The 18707-nt window shown below is 34.9% G+C and overlaps 2 protein-coding genes across 2 annotated transcripts in view; one reads left to right on the top strand and one right to left on the bottom strand.

Moving 5' to 3' along the window:
• Nucleotides 1-4712, top strand: part of LOC137925391 (5-oxoprolinase) — a 29563-nt gene extending 24851 nt beyond the window's left edge. The window contains exons 27-29 of the mRNA XM_068768822.1: nucleotides 1335-1442; nucleotides 3427-3524; nucleotides 3801-4712. Coding sequence (XP_068624923.1) covers nucleotides 1335-1442; nucleotides 3427-3524; nucleotides 3801-3947 — 353 coding nt within the window. The 3' untranslated portion in view covers nucleotides 3948-4712. The remainder of the gene's footprint in view (nucleotides 1-1334; nucleotides 1443-3426; nucleotides 3525-3800) is intronic.
• A 5898-nt stretch (nucleotides 4713-10610) lies between these two features.
• On the bottom strand, nucleotides 10611-17753 carry LOC137925430 (serine/threonine-protein phosphatase 2A regulatory subunit B'' subunit gamma-like). The gene is made up of 7 exons (XM_068768865.1): nucleotides 17540-17753; nucleotides 16720-17074; nucleotides 16229-16400; nucleotides 14613-14801; nucleotides 13782-13918; nucleotides 12030-12243; nucleotides 10611-10985 (listed from the first exon to the last, which is right to left on the bottom strand). Exons 1-7 carry the CDS (start codon nucleotides 17682-17684, stop codon nucleotides 10755-10757), a joined length of 1443 nt encoding a protein of 480 aa, XP_068624966.1. The 5' UTR covers nucleotides 17685-17753; the 3' UTR covers nucleotides 10611-10754.
• Nucleotides 17754-18707: the final 954 nt, after the last annotated feature.

Genomic DNA, 18707 nt, shown 5'->3' with positions numbered 1-18707 from the left:
TATTTACTTTCTTTTTGCGTTGACGTAATTTTAGCATTCTATAGTTTAACAGTATGAAGGTCTATAACGTTGTAGAGAGAGGGCAGGTTCGACGTTTACATTCACCAAGAGGGCTCCATTTGAAGCCAGTTTTAGAAATGAGCTGATGATCTTTACAGACCACATCTTTTAGTAGGTTATAGAAAGAGTTCGCTGTAATGCCTGTTTCTCATACCTTTACATCTGTTAATTCCTTTTCTTTGGACTTTTAAAACGCTTGCAATTGCTAGTGTATTACATTTTACATTACTTATACATTATTGTTAAATATCATTGGTAGGTAAACCCTTGTATATTATATGGGTGATTGAATATAGGTGAAAAGCTTAAAAAGAATGAATACATAGCTTCTTTATCAGAAAAAAACTTCAAAGCTTTTGCATCTGAAATTTCATTTTATAGTCTCAAAATATATTTCAATACACAATAATTATTTCTGAAATAATTGATTTTAGTATAGAGTGTTCCCATACATAAATTGACAGCAAATGAGTTATACATTCATCTTTTTAATTTTTTTAAAATTATACCCAAACAACCTGTGTATATTAATATTTTAGATTCAAAATCATTTTCACTCTTTATCTAGGTTATTTTATGAATGCGTAATACCGTCAATTTTATTTCTGTGTAGTCTGTATATGTAAGTTTAAATGAAAAATCAAGCGCTGCTAAATAATAAGAGCATTTATAACTCAGTGGTAAAGAACTAATACCTAATCGATCGTGGATTCTATTCTCGGGTTACAACTTTTTGTGTAGATTATAATAGCCCCGTAAATGAATCGACAAATCAAGTTCCACACATTTTGATTTACTAAAAGCTCTTGAATATTCTTTTAGATCATTTGGAAATGTACCTATAATTTTAGTTTTTAAACTAAAAAAATGAAGGTTAAATCTAATGGTACTTTATTACATAAAGACTCATGAGGGATTTGTTAATTTTTTCAAGATGAAATCTAGGCATTGCGAGTTTATTTTATCGTCTGTAGACGCTATTTTTAGTATAAGTAATTAAATTTTGACGAATAAATAACTTGTTAATTAAACCATCTTTCAGAAAATATTTAGCCTATAAATTATAAATAGATCTCACAGCTCTTTTTTTTAATTTAAATATGCTATTAATTTTGGCGGCACTGCCCTATGATTAAATAATTAAATACCGTTAGAATTTCTTGTTTTACTACTTTATAAAGATAATCTATATACTTTATTAAGTGTAATATAAAAATTATGTATTTGTATGTGTCTTTACGTGTGTGTTTCAATGACGTCATTCGTCGCGTCAGGTCGTTGGAGCGGCGGCGATGGTGTAACGCGGGAGTTGGTCTTCCGGCGAGCAGTTCAGCTGTCCGTACTCACGGAGCGCAGAGCCTTTCGTCCTTACGGCATGAACGGTAACAGACATAAGGCTTCGTATTTCTATACCGTTACCGAAGCAATATAATACTAATAATAGATAATAATATTCTTTATTTATTTTGTGTTATGGTTATGTTTGTGAATGGCTGTGTTACTTATTTAAAACATCAGCATCAAGCAGTTCTTCAAACCACTCAATTTTTCCCCACCGCTTTAAGTCATATTGCATGTATGAGGGCAACCGGAAAGTAATGTCTGCGGAAAGTATGTTCTGCGCATGGCGATATTTGATTTCGTAGCTCATCACGTACTTGGAAGACGTTGTATACTAAACGACAAAAGTTTTTTGATAACGAAGGTGAATATATTATTAATAAGAAATAAAAACTTGTTAAAAATGTAGTGTCAATTTAACTTAAGAAAGCGACATTACTTTCCGGTCCCCCTAATATATAGTATATTTCACTAGCATATGAATGCTACGATTATATTTTATTGAATTAATAAGATATTAAGACAGTTAATATCTATTTATTTATTTAAACACTGCACATTTTATGTATAATGGCGAACTTAATGCCAAAGATATAAGATATTCCTAATATCTTATATATCTATCTGTTAACCGTTTTGGGCGGTGCAAAAAACAGTTAATGAAGGTAGTGAACCAAGTTTATATCATAAAAAAATTAAAAATAAAATTTGTAACATCTCAAAGTTGAGCTTCATATTAAAATGCTTCTTGTACTTATAACATGTGTTTATTCACGGCGCCGGGATAACAAATAGCCTTGGATGTTTACTATTCGCGCTCAATTTAACTCAGGTATAACTCCTCCAACACCTTAAGTGTATAGAAAAAAAAATCACTTCAACACTTGGTAACTTGCTGACTTTCGCTTCGTATCGCCAACAAGACGAAAAACTCGGCGAAAAACGAAAAACCCGGCTTTAGGGCTGTATTAGATTGGTGTTGGACGCTGCTAGCCTTTCTGGCTTTTACACCTTCTTCGGACTCAGTGCTCCTAAGTTTCCTCGAGACCACTCCTTAAATACCGCTATCAGGTAATTTCTAGGCGGTTTCACATGGGGAGGAGGGTAGAGGTAAAGAAATAAGCCACCTGAACGATGAGCCTCTATTGTAGTCAGTACTTAATTTTATCTTACCACCGGACAGCTGCAGTGAAAAATGCAATAAAGCAAGAGACGAACAATAGAATCTAAATTGCTTTGTTTATTGACTTAATTACATCTGCAACTTTTTGATATCGTGACGTCAGCTCAGCTTCCGTTTCCTTTGTATCAGAAGTGTAAGGGGGCAGTCGTTACATTATTACATAATGTCCTTTTAATGCAACTCGTAAAGAAGTGATAGAGATAGTTGAATATAGTGTGTGTGTCAACAATTGTAAAGAAATCTAAAGGTTCGTTTACACGTGACAACTTTTTTTAAAAGATTTAAAAGAAACGATATATGTATTTTTAGCATAGTTTCTTCGGCTGACAAAATATATTGCTAATATAATGCTGAGTTTTACGATGTACTTTTCATCTTTGTCACATAAACAGACTTAGTCATAGATTGATAGGAATCAATACACCATAATAGTGCGCTATGTTTGTTTTTAATGAATACGTCAGCAGTATTGACTTGGTTCGTATATCGAATAGGAAGAGCTCTTCTATGTTGACGTTCTGTCTAGGATAATAGCTGTTGTGTAATAATAATCGGGCCTTGAGGTTCTGGTTTAGAACACCAACTCACATGCCCAAAGTGTTGTTAAGTCTAGGGAAGATAACTGTATATAGGTCGCTTCTAACCGATGCTTTTGAAACTTTGGAGAAGGCGTAGACGTCGACTGATGGATATATCCATCAGTCGACGTCTACGTCAAAGATATTTATAAATAGTCAGTGTTAATATATGCAACTGTAGTTGGAATAATAAATTGTGACGCAGTCAGCAACGCCCGTCTAAGGATAGTAATATTTACTTGTATTAAAAACATTTCTATACAGGAGGAGAATCGGGTGAAAGAGGACTTAACTTGCTCCAAAGAACAGACGGAAGAGTCATCAATTTAGGTGGAAAAGCATCCGTTGAAGCTTATCCCGGGGTTCGTACTATAACTTTCTTTTTAACAATCGTTTTTATATGATTAGTTCAGTTAGTTTTCATCATCGCATTTGTGGTACATTCTCCATACTGGATATTCATTAGTAGAGGTTATAGAGGATGGAGCATCGCATACAAAGAAAGCTCATTCTAGCAGCTATCCATGTACCCACTTGAAGACCAAGCGTGCCCATATAAATCGTACGAGGCAGTCAGGTACCAGTATAGAAAACTTTCATAAATATTTATTGTATATTATTTTATTAACTTTTTTCAGGATAAGTATATAATGAATTCGCCTGGCGGCGGTGGTTATGGGCACCCAACGGATTCACGTTCAGACGAGCTGTCTACTAAGAGCTACAGCGAGTTTTTGGAACGCGGCAGTGTTTATGAATACAGAAGTGCGCAGGAGTCGGTTTAAAGACAGCCAAGTATTTTGTTTACACTATAATAATGTCTGTATGTTACAAGTAATCTCCTTTTGCCGTTTCTTCATATATGAAAGTCATGTCTGTCTTGAAACGTCTTTACGTAATTGACAAGCTCTTTTCATACTATCCTAACCTCTGCTATCCTCATGATAGTAGTAATGGAGATTCCAGTTATTGCAAACAAAGTAATTACATATATGATGCATATTGACCTAATTATTATTTTTTTCATGGCCCCCGCCGGCCCTCTCGTTCCCCTATCTTATTTATGGGACAGGGATATTTTTATCTTTTAATGATTGACTTTCTTTTTTTTTCATGTTCCTTTTATTTCGATGCTCTTCTGTCATACGTCAATGATCTATCTTTCATCTTCTTACATTCCACAATTTCTTTCTTTCTTTTCCTTACTTTCTACTGTTCATTCATCGCCTCATTTCCTTCGCCTCGTTCCTTACTATCACAGCTTTTGGTTCACATTATTTTTACTTTATCTTATCTTTCATTTTACATTTGGTTATTTTACATTTCATCACAGATTTTTTATTTACTTTATAATTATTTCTTATTGTTTTTACCTACTACCTGTATTAGTTTTGTTTACGTGTTTTACATGTTTTGCTATTTTTTTGCAATAATCAAGTAACACTGGCTTTTACCTAATAATTATTACTTGTTGGCTTATTGTTCTAATTATAAAACAAGTTGTAGGTTTTATAACGTATTATTGACTATTACAGAAAAAAATTGGGGAGATTTCGAAGTTGGATATTTGTTATTAGATAGTAAATATCTATCAGATTATACGTATGTATCACACTATAGAAATATTATTTAGAAACTGCTAAATGATATCAAGGATAATTAATTTGTTATTCCGTATTTTTTCTTCAACTACATCAAATCACTTCGACCTTTTCGTTGTTTTAGCAAAAAATATATTGAAATAGTACACAATCATTTTGCACAATTTTAAAATTTTTTAAAATATACTGTGGTCAATGTAATTGACATGAAATGTATAAATTATGTATATAAAAGGAAACGTAAATATTCATATAAAAGACATTTTTAGACATTGCTTTATATAAACACTATTGTGTTGTTTTTGTTCATAAGTACATTATTGAAAACATAATTTATTCATATTACAAAGAAAAGTTATACGTAAAACGTGTGTCTTGGTTTTATGAAAAAAAAAAAAAATCTATTCCTTAGTTGTAATTGCAAGGAAAAAGGATATATTTAAGCAATCACAACACGAATACAGGTAGAAAGTAACAATAATATAAATCAAATTTAATGCCACAGATAAAGTACAAAGTACAAATATTTATAAATGCTATTAGAATATAAAAAATATATATTATTTACATGTGTGTGTGGGTGTAATATTTTAGTTTTAATAAGAAAAACTTATGAATGTTTAAAGTTATTATACCTATCTGCTGGAGATGTCTTCTATCTACTGTAAACATATACGTCTATTTTACTAAGTTCTGTTCGAGTGGCAGTCCAAGCTGAAATCTCTTGGTGGCGGGTAACTTTAAATGGCAACAACAAGTTTAATGCTGAACAAAAATTATAATAACTTTTGGCTACACTATATAATTAGGCTTTTAAGATCATTTCAACCCCACTTTCAGCAAGAAAATAAAAAGGACAGATGCCTGTTGTGAGCATTAAGTTGTAAAGATGGTAAACCCATCTTTACATATAGTTATTTTTTTTAATAATTTGCATAATAAAATTTCATTAAATATAATAAAATCGAATTTTTCTTCACAATAGATTAATATATATTTAAAAAAACTAAAATTACGAAAGTTGTGTGCAAATAATTTCAACAGAGTGTAATAAAATTTATCTTATAGTTTATATACTAGTTATAAGTATAGGTGTTGGTGCTTCTCATCTGTTTATTGTTACACATTGATTTGATCAGTTATAGCTATTTATAGTTCTTTATTTTTTAAACGTTTATTTTTATATTAAGCTTATTTAGCATTTCACACAAAGGAATAATTTGCACAAATTATTTTAAACAAAACGATGTAGTTGTTACAATTTAAAAAAGGGACTTAAGATTTCGATTTGTTCAATTGTATTCTGACATAATATACAAATACATTTAGCCGACCGACACATTACCGAACACCATAATAACGCTGCAGATTTGACCAACGCCAATAGATGGCACTAGTAGTCGCATATAAGAGCAGTCTTAGTTGCAACTAGTACGAAACGTTGACATATATTTGTTCTATATCTTTTCACCTAAAATATTTATACAGACCAGGTTTTTTTTACTGTTATGTTAAACCTATATTTAATTGTACATTAAAATTCATGTCTTAATAATTTTTGGAAAAATCATCAGTATTTATACTTCAAAATGTGAAGCAGGTTATGTATTGGAAGGCCAGATTGGTGTACTCGATTGTAGGTATGAATTAATGTGTAATTACTTAGTCTTGCCATAAATATTGTTATAAAGAAAAGCACGATTTTTTTTTTATACGTAACATTTATTCCTTTCATAGTGAGTTAGTTTAATACATCAATATATAACTATTAAAAATATACAATGTTTATTCGAAGTGGTCTCCATTGGCTGCAATACAGTCTTTTAAACGTTGAGGCCAGTTATCAATAGCAGCACGAACTCTTTCTAGAGGAAAATTCTTCACTGCCAACCGAATGGATCGTTTTAGGGACTCCAAATTATCATGGCGTTTAGAGCAAGCCTTACTCTCTAAAACTGACCATAAATCATAATCCAATGGATTTAGGTCAGGACTTGACGACGGCCAGTTTTCAGTGCTGATAAAGTCCGGAACGTTAGTTTTCAACCAAGATTGGGTGGATCGAGCTCTATGACCCGGTGCCGAGTCTTGTTGAAAGCACCATTCTTTGTTATTGAACATGGTGTTAGTTAAAGGCTTAACTACCGTCTCAAGAATGGTATTTTGATAAACTTGTGCCGACGTTTTAATACCTTTTTCACAAAAATATGGCTCAGTCACCCCTTCATAGCTAACACCCCACCAAACCATCACTGAAGTGGGATAATGCCCACGTTGTACTCTGTTTACTAATTGCGAAGCTTCTTTAGAGCTTCCAGCATAAATACGGTCATTTTGTTTATTAAAATACTGCTCAATTGTAAAAATTTTCTCATCCGTAAACAAAATTTTTTTGTGACCTCCCTTTGCGTACCGCTTAAGTAGTTGTTTGGATTTTACCACCCTATTCTTCTTTAAATTATCAGTTAAGAAGTGACCAGTACGTCTCTTATAGGCTGCAAGTCCTAAGTCATCTTTTAATATACGCGACATGGTTCTAGGAGCTATCTTCATCTCCCGAGATAAAATCTTTTGCTTACGGACAGGATTTCTTCGAATTCTTTCCCTAACTGCTTTAATCACCTTTTTCACACGAACGGTACGTGGACGGCCAGATCTTTTTCTGTCACAAACAGAGGAGGTATCATTGTACCTATCAATAGCCCGGTAAACAAACATTTGACTAATACCAAGCGGGTGGAGGGTTTTAAAAATTGCACTTTTCTCCATACCTACTTTATGTAAGGCAATCACAGCGATTCGGTTCTCTTTATCACCCCACTCCATTTTAATATAACAAAATATTTAACAATATAATGGCGCGAAAATAAGAAAACACATCAAGCAATCATATAAAAATGACAGATTCCAAATTCAAACGTAATATTTTCTTTTTTTGAATAGTAACAGTATTTATGGCCAGACTAAGTATTTAATTTTCAATAGTAAAGTTGTTTATTCTTGTGTCTCGGTGGTTGTAAAAGTACAGTACATTTTTTTTTAAAAAAATTTTCTTGTTCACGTTCTTAAACACATTTAACTTATTTTAAAATCAAAGTCAGCTTTATTATTAAATATATTAATACATTTAGAACAAAAAGTTACATAGTATATTTTAGTGTTACAAGCATAATAACTATTTGGATTATTTTGTAGTTAAAATGTTATGTAAATGTTTGCTGTTGAAATATTAAAAATAAAAGGAACAATGTTTTTGCTTTTTACACCTTCAACTCGATAAAACACAATTTATTATAGTTTCACCAATAGAAACCAGGCCAAGATAGATTTTTAAGATACTTCGAGTTTTCGCTATTTGTATGATATAATAAAGACATTTTGCGGTGTAAAATAGGCAATAGATAATTAGTAAAGGATTAAATGAGGCAGTAAGACCTGAAAAGATGTTGAAAAGAAGTAAGGCTATAAGACGGTATGATTTGGGATGGCCTAGATGGTAATCTTATTTTCTGGGATTCGATATAATAGCAGGGTTGGGAAATAGCCGAAACCAAAATAATCGGATTGCGATCTATAAAAAGTTTACTTGCTTACGGAAATCGAGGCTTACCGGAGCCTTCCGAGGATTTTACGGCAAAACGAATTTTCATTCTCGTTTGATCTTAGAGATTTCGCGTGCATCATTTATGGCGTCTGAGAACTGAATCTGGTCCTTAGGAGTCGGGACCTTTCCACTTTTTTTTGTGACACCCTTTTTTGGGGACCTCTCGTTTACCTCTAACATGTTTTCGGTTAGAGGCTTTATTGGGCAGTAAGTCTTTCGGTTTAATTAATTTTATTCGGTCTTATTCATCGTATGATCACTTTTCAGAGAAGAGAGGGTTTCCCTCTTTATGTTTACACACGGTCCAGTCTTGTGATTAGGTGCACGATAGTCAGGTCCATCGCAGGGTCATAGATGCACGAGGGGCTCTTAGGTTAAAACCTCTAAAGGTACTCTGAGAATCTTTCGTTTCCGTGAACATCGTACCGCGGTCCCCCGTATAGCGCAGAGAACGATCACCGGGGGGCTTTTAGTGGGGAGGAATCCCACATACCCTGTCCTTCCCCCAGTGGTAGAGCATCTTGAACACCCGGAAGATTTCCCCCCAAAACTAAAAAAAGTAAGTCGAAGTCATTAACTGAGACCTAGTATCCGGATCTCCCTTATATGACCAAGTGGCTTGCCTCCCATCTTTAGTAATGGGATGTCATATTTCAACTTATTAGTTAGCACCATTCTTTGTCTTGTGAGGGGCGAACCAGAGTTTGTTTTTGATTTCCCATTCATGAATATGGGCGAGAACCTCATTGGCCATATTCGAGATATCTTGGTTCTTATGCCCTGAGAAGATCAGCACAATGTCATCTATGAACGCCTGTCAATATGTCCCTCTCTCTATCCCCTTCTCCAGGAAAGGGTTGATAGAGAGGGATTCTTACACGCACTCTTTTATACTCTCTCTGGTCTACGCCGCCCCCGCGAACGGGTACCTTGCGATCGCTAAAGTAAGTGCCTTTGATAACCCCTGGTGGCAGACTCGCTGCCACCAGGGGTTATCAAAGGCACTCTCTATGTCCAATGATACTAGCATTACATACAATTTTCTTCTTCAACAGAGATCATACAGAAAGTCTTCTGTAAAATTCCTCCTCCGCACTTTACTAGATTGGAAGAGGGAGACGTCTTCTCGCCTCATCTCCGTACGGCGGATCATTGGATAGATTCCAACCCGCGTTCTTTCTTCTCACAAAAGCGCTTCGAGTCTGAGCGCTTCTAACCTAGAGGCTAGGTAGGCTTCCTTCGCATCGTATACTCGCGGTTATCAGCTCCTTGTGGGTCGGTAGAGCGTATTTTGTCCGTCTCATTTTCCTCAATACACCTGCCTCGAGGAGAGAGCAGTTCCGAACACCAGGGCAATTCTGCCCTTCACTGCTAGCAGATTTCCCACATGGTATACATATACCGACCGAACATGTTATCTAAGAGATCTAGACGAATGCAAGTGTCTAGAGTCTCTTTGTCGCTTCGCATATCAAGCTCAGCTGTAGCGAGCTAAGATCCTTGTATGTTCAACTGCACATCACGATACTTGTGGTGCCAATTCGAAGAGTACGATGGGTGACCAAGGTGCCCTTAGCAGTATGGGAGGGATGCTCGATGGTTATTTCTGGTAATTCTGCCGGTCTGCCTTCGCCTCGTGGCAGTACCCGCACGAGGGAGGTTTCATAGCTTTACTCTACCTACATTCAGTCCGCAAAAGACAACCACCGCAGCTAGTAATTGCATCGAAATTCGAATTCGGTGCAAAGCCACTAGCTCGGACTGTATCCAAACCAGAGTGCATTGCACCCGCAGTGAGTGATCCTGCACACGCACGCTCTGGATGTTTTCGTGTGTACCAGCCAGTGTGATTCGGTTCCAGAGTTTGCAAAATACGCGCAGCACCACACGAGTCGTCAACGCGTTCCGCGTCCTACATCTCAATCTCACCCCCATCCTCGGGTCCTCGGGGATCTCGCTCGGTCAGATGATTGTTCAGAGTCCTAATGGCCATGTTGATCTTCTCGTTCTTGTTATATGCCATCACACCCCTGAGTCTTACCTCATCGAGGATATCTACGGTAAGTAGTAGAGGTATGAGGCAATGGTCCTTTCCTATCTCAGCCCCTCTCGCACCCCTTCCTGTAGCCCGGTCTCCGTGTAACAGACTATGATGATTTTTTTGTCCCGGATTTTACGGACCAGATTAATTTTTATTTTCGTGGCGTTAAGCGCCGTCCTAATCTTGCCCAAAACCTGGTAGGTCGCAGCTAGTGTACTGTGCAACCAGGGGCCAATTTAGGTGACGTATTTTATGAAGGACCTCTCGGACCGACTTAGGTTTCGACAAATCAGCCAATAACTTTAGAAGTTATATCAAATCTCTTTTGCCCAAACTGGATCTCGTGTCAAGTGCTGTGGTCCCCGGCCGCGGCCAAGGCCTCTCTGTTCTCGTAGGCCCAGAAGCCATGCAGCTCCAAAAGTATGGAAACTGCGGTGTGGCCGTGGCCGCTGCGTATCAGGTCCTGGAGCGTTATTCTGGCTGGATGCTCAGGCCGGATCATGTCGAAGATCTCGTCCTTCACGTCGTCGAAGTTAACAGGCTCCGCACCATGGGCTACCATTTGTTCTTGTATCGCCTGAAAATTAAAAAAAAAATTGTTTACACTTGTTTTATTTATTTAAGGCTATTTGATTAAAGTTTATTTAGTTATTTCACATGATAGATTGACAAAAACATGATAGATTACGACCATAGATATATGGGAAAACTACCTAGTTTATGATACACCTCTGTTGAATATAATTAATAAATTAATGCGTATTGTCAATGGCATTAAATATCTAAACAAAGAAATAACAGTTTAGTTATTTGTTGAATCATTTAATTAATGAGTTTCAAATGAAATAACGCTAAACATCTATCTAAATTTTGTATTCTATATCAATTGGTTCTCTTCTGACATACTCTTTGTTTAAAGTATGTTCAAGGAAATGTTATAACTTACAATGGACGACAATACCACCTATTGAAACGTACAGGGCTCCCCCAAAGATCGCCAGGATGACTGGTGCTCAGCAACATCTCCGCGACCTTAAGTATGTCGTCGGTCTACCTACTTAGGGACTACCCACTCCGCTTCTACCGGCTCGTGGTCACCACTCTAGAACATTCTAACCACATGAGCCGTTAGTTGCACGAGCAATGTGTCTCGCCCACTGTCACTTCAGATGAGCTATTTCTTCGAGCATCGTCAGTGATCTTGGTTTTTTTTGTGAATCTCATGATTTATAATTCGATCGAGCGGATACTAACCATTAGTGTCTTTGATTTGGTACTGTTTTTTTTATACAATATTTGCTAATATCTGCCTTAATCTGGAAATGTGTCTCAGATAATGCCTAACTACATAACTAAAAAGTAATAGTGTTCTAGTACTGAACTCTTTAACAAAAGAAAACATTAAAAAAGCATTATTATAAAATGACTTAATTATAAAAATGGTGTAAATATGCGTCTTTTAGCCAGTAACTTTTATAACCCATTCTGTATCTTCATAAAAATTGTCAATAGCCATTTTGTTACTACATATTTGCCTTTACTTGGAGTAAGGGGATATAAAGATGCATGTTTTATTGTACAGTCTGGACCTGAAAAATAAAAGGCTAAGCTATAAACCGACCTTGAAGAAGTAATTCAAAGTAAACGCGTCGAGGTATCCTTGTGAGTTGATATCAAGGACTCTGAAAAGGTACGCCAGAGCAGCTGGCTGTTTCCTGTTTTCCAACGCCAGCACCAAGTCGAGATAAGTCTTGTAGTCCATCTCTCCGTCGTAGGTTAGGCATTGTTGGAACACTCGTTGAAGGAAGGCGCGAGTTAATGTACCGGAGCCATAACTGTATCAAAAACGTTTCATTTATTTTTACAAAAGCAATGATACTGATGATAGTGAAAAAAAAAACATACTTAAGGTTATGTGAATAGATAATCTTAAATTAGAATACAAATGTATATAAATAGGTATGGGGAAAAGTTCCTTAATATTTTATATGAAAAAAGTTTAGTTAAAAGTTTAGCTATGCTGTAACTATAGACATATCTTATTTTACTTTTCAAAAATGGTGTTCAGTTTATCCGTAACCGGACGAAGATTTCGTAATAAAAAACCACTAGATACAAATTTCAAAACCAAAGAGATTTTATTACAAATTTATTGCCATATAAATATATATCTAATAGATTCAGGCGTTACTTTGCGGAAGTCCGTCCTAAGTAAGAAAAGAACTAATATGTAGCACCGCATCAAACAAAACCGTTGCTCCCAAGGATGCCCCGTGGAGGGGTGAAACACGTTTTAAGTAATTTAACGGTGGTAGTTGTGTAATTAGCATTGTTTACCGCATGCGCATTCATCAGCGGGCTGGCGGGCAGTGCACTTTATTGCACGACTACAGCTACATAGCGGAAGTAGCTATATATTAGTCCTTTCCTTATATATAAATATATATTGCAAAAAAAACTTTTTCCTCGACCTAACGTATGTACATATAAATCTTATGCTTCACTTAAGTAAAATAATTATTTGGAAAAACCAATCAATTTTTGCAGCCGATGGACACCCTCTGCAAGGCATAGGCCTCCTTCAAAGATCGCCACGATGGTCGTGCGCTGCCCGCATTCAGCGACTCCTCGCAACCTTAACTATGTAGTCAGTCGGTCCACCTTTTGATATGGTAAATTACCATATACCTATGGTCGAAAGCAACAAACACTTACTTTCCACTAGAATTAATCGAAAAAGCCTAAAGAATTCTGAAAGTTGAAGTGGTGCCACGTAGCGTGCATAACAGATGGCCGCTTGGGTTTTAAGGTTCTTAAATGGAGACCACCACAGACCGGAGATCGGAGCGTAGGACTTTTATCAACAAGATAGACACGATCTTGTTAAAGTCATAAGAATATGCTGTATGCAGATAGCTCCCAACCGGTTCTATTGGAAATTTATAGGTTAGGGTATAGTATAGGGTTAGGTTAGGATTGATACTAATATATACATGAAAGGTTTATGTTGATAACTGAAGTAATTAGAATAACTTTATCGCAGTTAGCTACACTACCACATTATTTATATATTAACAGAAGATGGAATGGACGAGACCACTTAGTATTTCAAACTTTTTATGGAGTCTAATATTAGTTTAAATTAAAGACAATACGTGGCAATAGCTAGAACAAATAATAGGCGGATAAGATGGCCGTTCGAGCCTAAGAGGAGAGGTGACCACGGATTTGCAAGAGCCGCGTTAGACGTCACAAGGTGGACTGACAATCTTATTAGGTTCGTAAGAAGCTTTCATCTGGACCGGTAGGAAATCTATGATGTCCACTAGTGGACGTCCTATGGTTAAAATGATGATGAAAGACAATATCATACCCAGCCAGCTCATTTATGCTCAGCATGCCATTGTGGTCCCTGTCCAAATTGAGATACTGTCCATAAACACGTAATGCAGACGCCGCACTGAACCAATTCTGTTCCTGCAGCTCCATTGGCAAGTCCTCTTCACGGAGCTAAAGATAATTGTTGTCTTGTACATTAAATATACATAGTGATTGATCATAGATTCGAAAGCTTTAAGTGAGTGAAAGTATAGCCCAAGGGTGGCAAAACTGCGGCTCGCAAGCCACATGCGCCTCTTTGAACGATCACTTTTGACTCCAATTGATTGTGGAATTATTTCAATATTTAAATTTATATTACCTATGTCAACTCCTGTGAAATCGTAACAAATTACTGGTGTAAATAATAATAATTATTATTATTTCACCATAAAATTAGCGAAATCCAAATACCGTTTATAATTAATTAATCGGCATCTTAAGTATTATTAGGAGTTCTGTCACATACATGTGCCATTATATCTAACTTCAATACACATATTTTGTACTTTAGTTAAAATAATTTCAATAAATGTGATTAATATAAAAACCATCCTTTTATTTGTTTTAAATGCGTATTCAATAGCGGCTCGCAAAAATTTCAAATTTCGAAAAATGGCTCGCACTATCTTTATCTGTATAGCCCACAGTGTTTATAAAATTCAGATTACTACATATTAAAATTGTATATTATTTGTCCCTGCGGACTTCGTACCGCCAGAAATTATTGGCCTGTCTCATTTTCATGGAAAAATAATGATTATATCCTAAAGTAGAAGATTATAAACTAATAATCAATAAATAAAAGGTGTTTGTTAAAACTTACCTCTAATAAGTCATCTAAGAACGAACATGAGAGGACATCCCGAATTCTTACACGGCCCACTCTCAATGGATCAAGAAAAAAAAGAAATTTTCTAGCTGCAGTGCATACATAGAATGAACTAAATGAGGAATCTAAACCATCTAATGCCGCCAGAGATGGGACAAGTTCAGCTATGTAGCTTTCTAAGTCCTGCAAAAAATAAAAACATTCTTACAAAGCTTAATAAATTATAGAACTTTAATTTAAAAATGTTTTAAGTCCTTAGAAGCTCTTTAACTGTCCACTGTTACATACACACATATTATAGCTATATAATATACTTTTTTACAGAATTAAGAATGGAATAGAGTTCCATTAAGGAGAGTGATTGTTAAAACAGATAATAATAATTATAATTATCTTAATTTATGTAAATATCTGACCAAAATTTGTTTTCTGAACTAGTGTTTTACAGAAGCCAATCTTTTACCAATTACAATCTAGATTTAAGTTAAACTCTAACAAACTATGAAATTATCATAATTTAAAGTTACACAGAAAATAAAATATGTAGCGAGAGACAAAAAACTTTTCTATTAAGACAACCTTTTAAGGTACAAAGAGATCAAATTGGAGGTCTGCATCTCTGAGATCCAATGCCAGCATTTAGGTCTCTTAAGGGCCAGCAGGCCAGCAAGGCAGTGTTACTACATTACTAGTGAAAGGATTAGAAAAAATATAAAGGAATCAAAGAATTTGTGAAGAATAAAATGTGAATGAAAAAATGACATTGAGAAGGAAAAAATATAGGAATGCTTAAATAAAGCCCTTAAAAAATATATTTTGTGAAAACAGTCTGTGTGTACTCAAAATAGGGAAAGTATGAGAAAATGGGGGCCCAATACAAACACTAAAGTGGATTTTTATCCAGGTCATAGCAGTTCCAGAGGCAATTATGCAGCAGATAAGTTGGCCCAGAGAGATGTAGGTATGGTTATTTACAGCCCGGAGTCCCTCATTCCACTACTTGGTAAGGCCAGACATCCCATTTCAGAGCATACTAGGACTTGCCTTTTCTTGTCTCAGCAGGCTGGTTTTTGCAACCAAGCAGTAAAATGAGTGTACTAGGAGTCAACACAATGTGCGATGGACAAATCAAGTGGAGTGTCAACAAGCAAAACAGACCATGTCTATCATAAGTTTCCAGCTCCCTAACACCTTATTCAGGCAGTTGCAACCTTGACTGCTTTTGGTGGCTGGGATCTTAGCTGGTGTTCTTTTCAACAAACATCTTTTTAGGTGTTACAGGCATGTCTGGAAGAGGATGTGACTACTGTCCATATACTATTCCGGTGTACAGGGGTTACACCCTAGAGGGCCCCATCTTGGATCACAGAGGTGCCTCTCTGAGATTACCAACGACATCAAGGACCTAATGAGAGTTTTTGAGAAAATGGTTTGATTTGAGTAAGGTCAACCCCTGCTGCAAAATTAATGCGGTGCCATAAGGTTGCAGAAACCACAGTGATAAGACAAGTCAATACAAAGGTGTTAGCAATGGAGTGTTAAGATATAATTTGTCCACTTCATGAATTATTATAGAAAGAATATCAGACTAACAAACTAAGTCAACTTACATGTTCAGTGAGATAACCTTGACCAGTGACATCATACAGAGACAAGCCAATTCTTGTCTGTTGCAGCCACACACGTCTCATCACATAATTAAACAGAGAAACCCCACGGACCTTTCCGACACCACCTTCAGCTGCTTGTAGACGCCCAAACACTTCAGCCGTAAAATATGGCCTGACAAATAAAAAAAGTCTACACATCTTGAAGCCTGTGGACCTTTATCTGACTATTGAAAATAAATAAAAATTGAAAGAAATCTTATTTATTTACACAGGATTTCAATTAAATTAATTTACTTAAACTTTAGCCATATGAATAAATTTCATAAAACCATTGACCGTCCTATATTAAATTTGTGCTACAATTATGTTTTAATAACATAATTTCACTAAAATATTACTAACAATAATAACACTACTAAACACAGAGACCTTATATAAGTATTGTGATAAATATATATTTATCAAATATTTTAAACTAAAATTGAAATTACCTGTATTTAGGCCCAGCATCATCTCTTATCTTTTTGAATTGCAAATAATCTATAGTAAGCTCATCATTGTTGTTTGATGGACTTTGGTTGCCACTGGATTTCTCTAGTAAACTCCATAAATGTTTAAGTTCACTATTGTCCAGTAGCTCCTTGCTTTTCTTTTGTAGAAATTGAGCTCTTGTCTCCTCCCTGAGTTTCTGAGCCAACACTTCATCTGATCTTGGGAGCTTGAAATAAAATTTTGGGATTTTTTTGTAAGTTTCTTGGTTACCCTCCAATTTTGGTTTATACAACTGTTTGAATGTTTCAATTTCAATTTTATCACTTTCTTCCTTTGTAGTGACTGCATTGGTTTCTGAAAAATTAAAATTATTTAATTTCATTGTGACATTATAGTTTAAAACCTAAATGTTCATTTGTACTTAGTCTAACCTTCAAAATTATTACAATTATTTTAGGACTTCATACTAAAGAATGGAAAATGTCTTTGAAATGTTGAAAGATTGACGTACACAACTAGAAACAGATGGTTCATATTTCGTGAACACAATATTTAATAATACCAGCGTACGAAATATTTATATATTGATTGTCTACAGCAAAAACTCAAACATTGGTCATAAGTGATATATATAAATTACTGGTAAAGTCATCGGAAAAAAGTGACTGGCCGAATTTCGGACGGTTGGACTGTTAGAATAAGGGATGACCACCACTTTATGATGCTCTACATGTAACAGGACATTTTGGGGATTGAAAGTCACGATCACAAGATTAAGAATATGAGAAGTTTTGCTCTTGAAAAATAAATTACACATGCCTTCCAACTTTTTAATATAACTCCGAAGACGATTTTTTAATTTGTTATTTAGCTCTTTGTTGCTTGAGATTGGTTCAACTTTAGCTGATGTGTTGTTATTTGCTTTATCTTCATTTTTGTCCTCTGTATTAGTAATACTTGACATCTTTCGGTATAAAATATGTCTTAAAAATGAAATAAACGCAACAATTATAATTTACATGTAGCAGTTTAATTTTGCTGTTTCTATATGACATTTTGAATAGTATCATGCAATACCATAGATAAGTTTTACCAAAAAATAATATTTAAAATACGTTAATGAGAAACATGGATTTTAAAATAATAAATATATTGTACTTCATAGGTTCTTATTTAAAATATTGTTAAACTATATCATGTTATATTTTAAATTGTATCTTAGTAAAGTACTGAATGTACTTTTCATCAAGAGATGTCGTGAATTAAATTAGCTATTTGACACTAGAGGCGTTGCTATTCACAGTGATTTCAACTCGTTTATGTCTTTTGCTTAGCTAATTGCAAATATTGCATATATAATTATTTAACAGCATTATGACTTAATTTTACTTACTTTTTTATAATGGAAAAAAGGAGTTGAATACGATGTCCTGCGGGGAGATGCTGTTAAATAAATTATTTTTTTAAATAGCTAAAAAATAGAATTATGTTTAATTAGGACATAAAATAAATAATACAAAAGAACATACTATGAACGGATACGGCTATATAATAATCAAACCAGTATTTCTATAATCTGAAGTATTGCACTTGTAAAGTTAAAAAAATGTTATATTAGTTTTATATTACTTACTTTAAAAAATATTACAGTCAAAATTTAACTATTTAATTATAACACATTTTAGAGTAATATTAATAAACTTTGATGGCATGAGTAATTATAGTAACATAGAAAAGAAAACAATATCGAAAAAACCCTTTTGAGTACGTAATTTGAAAGGAAAAAATAATAAAAATTTGCATCCATTTCTGCAAAGTTCAAGTTAATTAAGTTCAGTTTTTACACAATTAGTGATAAGTTTTAAGTGGAAAGAGCTATAATCACAGACCAATAATCTAGCTGTGCTATCGCATTCTGAGTCCCCTAAGTCCGATGAAGCTGTAAAAGCCAAAACGGCTAACAGCGCGCATCAACATTCGAATATAG

The sequence above is a fragment of the Battus philenor genome, unplaced genomic scaffold (genome assembly GCF_028537555.1).
Source record: "Battus philenor isolate CCGP_79_NKW_IND1 unplaced genomic scaffold, ilBatPhil1.0.hap1 SCAF_27, whole genome shotgun sequence".
Classification (NCBI taxonomy): Eukaryota; Metazoa; Arthropoda; class Insecta; order Lepidoptera; family Papilionidae; genus Battus; species Battus philenor.
The sequence above is the reverse complement of the archived record's forward strand: the minus strand, read 5'-3'. Positions and strand labels throughout refer to the sequence as shown.